General features: G+C 39.1%; 1 protein-coding gene across 1 annotated transcript; it reads right to left on the bottom strand.

The window, feature by feature from the left end:
• Positions 1–4,793: 4,793 nt before the first annotated feature.
• LOC307154302 (2-oxoglutarate receptor 1-like) lies at positions 4,794–7,195 on the bottom strand. The gene is made up of 2 exons (XM_079864108.1): positions 7,066–7,195; positions 4,794–5,878 (listed from the first exon to the last, which is right to left on the bottom strand). Exon 2 carries the CDS (start codon positions 5,869–5,871, stop codon positions 4,849–4,851), a length of 1,023 nt encoding a protein of 340 aa, XP_079720234.1. The 5' UTR covers positions 5,872–5,878; positions 7,066–7,195; the 3' UTR covers positions 4,794–4,848.
• Positions 7,196–9,360: the final 2,165 nt, after the last annotated feature.

Below are 9,360 nucleotides of genomic sequence, written 5' to 3'. Positions count from 1 at the left end.
AATAGCATCATAGTCCAGCTTAAATAAGTTCAGTGGTGGTTCATTTCTGTTGTAAAAAGTAATTTATTTAGTTCATTAATATATATAGCAGCTCTGAGCTCATCCAGCTCAGTTCAGTTCTCATATAATGGTTAATGGCAGGCAGATCAACAGTATTGTTAAATATTAAGTGTCCCCAACTAAGCAAACAAAAGCCAAAGGTGAGAGTATAAACCTGTGTAAAAACAGACAGTAAACCTGTTAAGCCTGTTCTGCATAGCTATTTCACTGGAGTTTCCCATGTGATTTCAAAATCATTGTGTGCAGAATTTATATTTTGCATTGTACAAATTTGTATTGTTTAGTATAACTTGAAAGCAGTGTGACGCCCTAAGCTCTTTAGGTTTTCCACGGTTTTGATAAAGTAACGCCGTAATTATATCTCACTTGCAATATTGTTTCAACTCCAGTTGATGATTGAGAGCTGAGACTTTTATTAAAAACGCATATTAATGTATAATCATTAGGGGTGTAACGATACCCTCATGTCACAATTCGATACATATCACAATACTGAACTCACGATACGATATTATTGCGATACTCCAAGACATATGATAAAAGGTTAACAAAAAAATGACTGTTTATTAAACTGATAAATTTAAAATTACATTGTGTGTATAAATGAATATTCTTGGACTTGGTGCTGAAACCCAAAGCACAGGACAATAGAGACACCAGAATAACAATATTCATGATTCTGAAGCTGAAAATACAGAGTTATTTTAGACGAATATGTTTCTCTGTCACTGACTAGATACATTAAAAATAATATAGGCCACTTTTTTACACAGATATTCCCCTATTGCATTATTATACATTATATTCAACATTATATATAATATTTTAATGTAGTACTGACACTAAAACTCTGAAAACTTAAATTTTTTCTCACATAGTAATTTTTATTTTGGGTGAACTATTCACAATACATATTGTTGCATTTTTGTATTGCGATATATTGTGACACAATATATTGTTACACCCCTAATAATCATCATAAAGCTCTTAAGAAGTTAAGAGAAATATATGGGTAGTTGACATTTAAAAATTTTCAGTTCTTATAGTTATTATTTATAATTATTAAAGTTTTGGCAAGCTCATATGAGACTAAAAAGTTGCTCTTTTACTTTTTTTGTCACACCACACAACCGTTTTAACTAGTGAACGCTAAAAATGGTGACCAGTTAAAGCACCTAAAATACACACACATTTAAAAGTTTGTAAGATTTTTGTTTTGTTGTTTTTGTGATCTCTCTTATGTCTCTTCTGCTCACCAAGGCTGCATTTATTTGATCAAAACATATTGTAAAATCAGTGAAATATTATTACAATTTAAAACAGCTGTTTTCTTTGTGGATATACAGTAAAATGTAATTCATTCCTGTGATTCAAAGGTGAATTTTCAGCATCATTACTGATCTAATATGCTGATTTGCTGCTCAAGAAACAGTTTCATCACAGTTTTGCTGCTTCATATTTTTGTGGAAACCATGATACATTTTGTTTTTCAAGATTCTTCGATGATTAGAAAGTTCAAAAGAACGGCATTCCTAACAGCTGAGTAGATAAATACCTTTTGTATATTTTTAGAATACCAATTGTTTTAATATGTTTTATGAACAACCTTTCTATAAGTGTGTGAATTGGTTTCACTCCCTCGCGTGCCACCAGAGACTTCAGCTGTGTACCAGTGACATAACATGCTTGTGTGAAAGCAGGAAATAAAACAATAAATGCCAGTGAAATGCAAAAATGAAATGGTACTGTACTGTGACTGTTATGAAACCACTTTAGCGATGTTGTTTCTGTTTAGCAGTAAATCTGCACAGATTTTTTTTTAATTTACAGGACAGTTTGGTGCATACCAACTCTCAATGCTTTCATGATGATCTGCATATATTGATCATGTCCCAATATATTCATTATCACTGTTCATGACACGACTGAGATTTCTTTATTGTCTCAGTTTTTTTCTCCTAGCAATGACATAAAATGGAGGGCAAATGGAGACCTTTTTGCTCTTCAGAAAAAGACCTCAGAATATGAATTAAAAAATTTCACATCAAATTCTTACCCACAAAGTTCTATATTCTTACATGCCAACTATACATTAATTGTGCCATTTTTATTTATTCTTCTTAGTGAATTTTAGAAGGAACATCTGAGACCAAATTTATGCTCACATATATCACAATGGCCTGGTTTCACAGACAGGGCTTAGATTAAACCAGAATTAGGCCTTCGTTTAATTATCTTTTATAAATGTGCCTTAGAATAAAAAAACATTACTGGTGTGCATCTGGAGACAAAACAATGGCACTGACATGTTTTAAGACATTTCAGTGCAAGTTGATTTCAGCTAAAACAGCTCAAACATGCATTTTAGTCCGGGAGGCTTGAGTCTGGTCTGTGGATCCGGGGGAATGTATTCTGAGTTGTGAAAGAGAAATTTTCTCATGGGGTTGGTTCAAGAAAGAAAGACGTCTCTATTCTCACCGCATTCAAAGGTGGATTGAGAAACAGTTGTTTTTGTGATGTCAATGTTGTTTATTTTTTGCTGTTGCATAATTCCAAATATATTTAGCTGTCAATGGTTACTATATAACATGTCTACACTATGACGCAGACTGTGGACAGAGGAATGTCACCATACATATAAACTAAAGTCATGATCCCCAAACCATCAAACTCTTAACTGCAATTTGCACTGCAGATCTAGAGAAACACCATGTGATTTCATTTCACTGATGTGGACTTCTCATACAGTTAACCGGGAAGCTCGGAAAAACCTGTTTTCTTAGATTGAATCTAAGAGACTAAACAAGTGTTTATTTACAATAAATATGCAGAAGCTGCTTCTTCCTTTTCGTCCAGTCAACGAGAGGAGTTTCCTCGTGTGTGAACAACTGATGAAATCTGAGATGATCCATGAGATATTTAATACAAGGTAAAGTCGATGAGGAACTTCACTAATATGATTTCATAACATAGTTAATCCCTTCCACTAACAAAAAAACCCACAAACAGTTTAAAAACAATAACGTGTGTTAAACATTTGATTTAGAAATCTTCCGTATAATGTGTGAATTGTGACAAAAAATCTCGTGAAAATTTCCTGATTTGCATCTCAATTGGGTTTTGATGAAGGCTTCACATTTCCTCTTCCTTTACTGTAAAACAGTGCATCTACACATCGGATGGAATTCCATAGAACAATGTTATACAAGAAAAAATGTTCTGACGAATTTGTTTAACCAGTTACTCCATTCAGACCGTATGAATGAGCCAGTTTCCATTATGTAAAACAAAGACCAAAAAGTAAACAATGCAAATGTCTTTTTAAGTACTTTTACTGCTGTTAATCTTGTATGGCAAACAAATTACACTACACCATCATCATAAAGTCAAGGTTTATGAAGGAAAGCAAGCACACAATGAATAAATACAGACATACAGCAGCCACAAACAAAGATACCATCAATGCATAGGAACATTGCAATACCATTTTTACAGATTGGCATCATTGTTTGTTTATATCAGGGCCATTTTTTTACCATTGTGGCGACCATAGGCTATTGACATGCTGAGGGCGACATGGGTGGTTTGTCATGAAATGGGCTTGGGTTGGTTACATGCACATTTATGTTCATGCATTTGTGAGACGTCATGACATTTCATGATGCATTTGCTGGGAATCAAACCCATGAGCTTGCCATTGTTAGCACCAGACTCTGGTTGAGCTACATTTTCAATACTATACAATCACGGCTTGACTTTTTTGCTCACCAGCCACTGTGGTTAGTGGTTTTCCAAAGTTACTCGCCACTCAGCATTTTCACTAGCCACAATTTTGACATCGATCTCATAATTCAGCAGCAGGTATATTAGGCTGCTGTCACTTTAAGACACACAGATCCATTATACTGTTACACATGCGTTTTCTTTCTCAACTCTTTACGTTCACTATAACTGTGTTTACATGAATACTCGCCAAGACTGACATTTTGACATTATTTTGTGTGTATTTAAGCGCAGTAAACAGTGAAAAAAAACTCTATTTAGTACTGAGAGGCAGCTTTATGTGCTCGCACTTTGGGTGTGAGCACAAAATCTGCGGGAACGAGTACAATTATCCACAATATACGCAATCCGATGCTGAAATTCAAGCCCTGTAACACCAACAATATTCATCCTGAGCAAATGAAACGAGTGAGTGAGAGCAGGCGGGTTTGTGTGTAACTCGCTGTCGGGGAGATGAGAGAGAGAGAAAGAGCAGCTGGTATTGTGTATCTATTATGTGGAAAATGAGGAAGCGTTTCAGATATTTCAGAATCGTATTTATATTCCACAAACGTAAGAAAATCATACAGGTTTGGAATGACATGAGAGTGAGTAAATGATGGCAGAACGTTTATTTTTAGGTGGAGTATCCCTTCATAAATTGGTTATTTCACAGTGGCATTGACTCTGGCTAGTAAGACTTAAGGCCTATTTATACTTCTGCGTCGAACTCACGCCGTAGCTACGTCGTAGGCTGTGTGTAGCGCGCGTACCCTTCGGCGTACCCTGACGTGCACCTCTCCAAAAATGTAACAACGCGTCAACTCTACGCGGACGCAAGCGCTGTGATTGGTCTGCTAGGACCGCTCCCTCGGGTTTCACATGATCCCTCTGCAAGTGTAATTGCGCGTCAACGACAACGACGCAGAAGTATAAATGAAAACCAACGCATTGCCTACAGCGTAGAGGCTCCGGCGTAGGTCCGACGCAGAAGTATAAATCAGCCTTAAGACAGTGGCTTGAGTTTCAGCTGCTTTGCTCATATGTGGTATTGGTCGTGGGTTTGTTGATCACAGCCACTTTAATGATCCCTTTAGTCTTCGACATGAGCTGGTCACATTTGAACAGATCCATGAAGGCCCGCTTAAAGTCCCCCGACAACGTGTAGAGCGGCAGGTTGAAAATGATGTTGATTACAGCGATCGGCCTCGAAATAATGTAGGCGGCGTGAACGCCGCGGTCCAGCATGCAGTCGGTTTCCGGAGTGAGTTTCGTGTAGATTCTCAGAGCTCGTAGAACGTGAAAGGGAAGAAAGCAAACAATAAAACACGTCAATATCAACACGATGAGTCGCCTTGCTTTAACCCGTTTCTTGCTTCCCATATGAGGACCCTTCTTTAACACTTTAATGATGCGCCAATAGCAAAGACAGACCACGACCAGAGGAAGCAAATATCCCAGGATGGTCAATGCCCAACTATATGGCCAGATAATGTTTATGTCGTTGCTCGCAAAGTCCAAGCAGTATGTCTTGTTGTCCATTGAAACCGTGGCAAACATGTTAAAAATCGGACTTAACTCGCCCACCGTAATGACCCAAACCAAAATGCAAGCCAACACGCCCCATCGCTTCTGCTTGATGCTGTGCATGTGCAACGGATGCACGATCGCCACGTACCGGAAGATGGCCAGACAGGTGAGGAAGAGGATGCTGCCGTAGAGGTTGAAGTGGTACATGAATCGCGCAAAGCGGCACATGACGACCCCCAACGTCCAAGTGTCATGGAGGACGTAGTAGTAGATCAAGAAGGGCAAGCTGACCATAAAGAGAAGGTCAGTGATGACGAGGTTCACCATGATGATGGTGCTGCTCTTCCAGGGACGAACTTTGAGCACGTAGACCAGCAGAGCGGTGATGTTACCCACAACGCCCACGATGAAGATCGCACCATACGTGGCGGGCAGGAAGTAGCGCTTCATGAGATTGTCCACTTCGGTGCAGTTGTCACTTGAGCTGTTACTCGAGCCGTAGTAAATTTGGCTCGCCATTGTTGTTCTTGCAGAAGGAAAACATACAAAACATTGTTAAAGAGCGCACATCATAGAAGTAGATGCCCTAAAATTGATAGTATTTCAGAGACTGTTCTTGTTCTCTACTTGGCATTGAATACCTCAGCAATGTGATAAACAGATGTGCATCTATCCGACGAGATGCAATGAAAGAAGAAAAGGATCCACATTGTTAACCCTGTCGTTTAACAATAGAATGAAGTCATCAAAATACTCTGAACCCTGATTCTGGACTGTTTTGATGACTTCATTCTATTTTTAAACAATAGAATATGAATTGAGTGGTCTGGTTTAAATTTTCTAAAGAGACTTGATCGCTATGATGAACAGATTGAATTTAGGCTTTTATTCACACATAAACGCTGATCAGCGAACATAAACAGAAGGTCAACTAAACCCTCTTGATGCGCAAGGACAAACAGCATTGGCTCTTGCAGAAGCTCAAACTTTCTGCGTAACACGAGAATGAACCTCATTGGTTCTTGCAGAAGCTCAAACTTTCTGCGTAACACGAGAATGAACCTCATTGGTTCTTGCAGAAGCTCAAACTTTCTGCGTAACACGAGAATGAACCTCACTGGTTCCCGCACGCCAAGTGAACATGCTTGAGCTTCCATTTACCACAACTGATGTGTGAGTTGATGAATGTTTATATGTGAATAAAAGCCTAAACTAAAGCTTTTCATCATATAAAGCAGGGTTTCTCAAACTCGGTCCTGGAGGGCCACTGTCCTGCACAGTTTATCTCCAACCCTGATCAAACACACCTAGCTGTGAGTTTCTAGTGATCCTGAAGACATTGATTAGCTTGCTCAGGTGTTTGATCAGGGTTGGAGCTAAACTGTGCAGGACAGTGGCCCTCCAGGACCGAGTTTGAGAAACCCTGATATAAAGTGATCGAGTATCTTCAGACTTTTGGACTAAACCACAAGCTCTCAGATTTCATAAAAAAGATCTTCATTTGTGTTCCGAAGATGAGCTATAGATTTACTGGTTTGGAACAACATGAGGGTGAGTAATTAATGACAAAATTTTAATTTTGGGGTTACCTAAACCTTAAATAAATGTATTTTTTAAAGGATATGTTTACTGGACAATTACAAAATAATGAAATGCCAAAATACTAGAAGAGCTAACAACAACAATCTGTTTTTAAAAGAGGTGAATACTTACAATGTGGTCTGATGCTCCTCATCCAGCCGCTGGTTCCTCAGAGAAACGAACTGTGGTGATCATGAGTTTAAACGCCTGAGCTGATCCTCCCTCTTCTGATTAACAGTTCCTGGTGCTAAATGTCTGTCCCATTCATTTGCATTCATTTATGTCACATCAAAACACACAGGCAATATGATCTGTCAACACATGATCCAATGGGCGGGATTTAGAGCCGCACAGGTATGATCTTATTCATATGATATTTGGCAATGGGAAAGTGTGTTACTAACAAGCCCACGTTAATTCCATTGCTGTCAATGCTTTATGAACACAATGACCTATTTGCAGATTTTTATCACTCATCCAAGATGCCAACGAATATTTTGTTGCGTGTTTTGCTTGATAAACTGAACATGTACAGGACAGACAGGTCGGGTGTGCGGGTCGAGAAGCAATTATCATACGAGCTCATTATGCAGTTTTACGAGCACTGTGTCAAGAGAAATAAATAGTGCTGTCCAGATTGTTACACTATCCATCCTAAACAGTTTTCAAGATAAGAATTAGTGCATCCCAAAAGGGAAATTAGTAGACAATAAAATGCCAGTGGTGCTTGTTTTTTTCTGGTGGATTTTAAAGTGTGTATCGCTTTTTCCTTTTAGGCTAAAATAAAGCATGACGTCAAGGTCATCACTGTAAAAAATTATATGATCAAAAAGTCATGGAGAAAATCTATCTTAGGGAAAGTGCTCCAATTTAACCACTAGAGGGAGTAATACTCACACTTAAATTAAAACTGAAACCCTACAGGCATGATTTAATAGGCTATATACACTCACCTAAAGGATTATTAGGAACACCATACTAATACTGTGTTTGACCCCCTTTCGCCTTCAGAACTGCCTTAATTCTACGTGGCATTGATTCAACAAGGTGCTGAAAGCATTCTTTAGAAATGTTGGCCCATATTGATAGGATAGCATCTTGCAGTTGATGGAGATTTGTGGGATGCACATCCAGGGCACGAAGCTCCCGTTCCACCACATCCCAAAGATGCTCTATTGGGTTGAGATCTGGTGACTGTGGGGGCCATTTTAGTACAGTGAACTCATTGTCATGTTCAAGAAACCAATTTGAAATGATTCAAGCTTTGTGACATGGTGCATTATCCTGCTGGAAGTAGCCATCAGAGGATGGGTACATGGTGGTCATAAAGGGATGGACATGGTCAGAAACAATGCTCAGGTAGGCCGTGGCATTTAAACGATGCCCAATTGGCACTAAGGCGCCTAAAGTGTGCCAAGAAAACATCCCCCACACCATTACACCACCACCACCAGCCTGCACAGTGGTAACAAGGCATGATGGATCCATGTTCTCATTCTGTTTACGCCAAATACTGACTCTACCATCTGAATGTCTCAACAGAAATCAAGACTCATCAGACCAGGCAACATTTATCCAGTCTTCAACTGTCCAATTTTGGTGAGCTCGTGCAAATTGTAGCCTCTTTTTCCTATTTGTAGTGGAGATGAGTGGTACCCGGTGGGGTCTTCTGCTGTTGTAGCCCATCCGCCTCAAGGTTGTGCGTGTTGTGGCTTCACAAATGCTTTGCTGCATACCTCGGTTGTAACGAGTGGTTATTTCAGTCAAAGTTGCTCTTCTATCAGCTTGAATCAGTCGGCCCATTCTCCTCTGACCTCTAGCATCAACAAGGCATTTTCGCCCACAGGACTGCCGCATACTGGATGTTTTTCCCTTTTCACACCATTCTTTGTAAACCCTAGAAATGGTTGTGTGTGAAAATCCCAGTAACTGAGCAGATTGTGAAATAGTCAGACCGGCCCGTCTGGCACCAACAACCATGCCACGCTCAAAATTGCTTAAATCACCTTTCTTTCCCATTCTGACATTCAGTTTGGAGTTCAGGAGATTGTCTTGACCAGGACCACACCCCTAAATGCATTGAAGCAACTGCCATGTGATTGGTTGATTAGATAATTGCATTAATGAGAAATTGAACAGGTGTTCCTAATAATCCTTTAGGTGAGTGTACAGTACCAGTCAAAAGTTGTGAATTTTTTTAATGCTCCTGAAAGAAGTCTCTTCTGCTCACCAAGGCTGTATTACATCACTGTTAAAAGTTTGAGGTTTGCCTTTATTTGGTCTTATATTGTGAAATATTATTACAATTTAAAATAACTTTTCTGTTTTGATGTTTTACAAAATGTAATATTTTTCAGCATCATTACAACCTTTCTATAAGCGAGTTCACTCCCTCGCGTGCCACCAGAGACTTCAGCTGTGTACCAG

This window comes from Squalius cephalus (genome assembly GCF_949319135.1).
Source record: "Squalius cephalus genome assembly, chromosome: 2".
Lineage (NCBI taxonomy): Eukaryota > Metazoa > Chordata > Actinopteri > Cypriniformes > Leuciscidae > Squalius > Squalius cephalus.
This window is presented reverse-complemented; position numbering and strand designations above follow the sequence as displayed.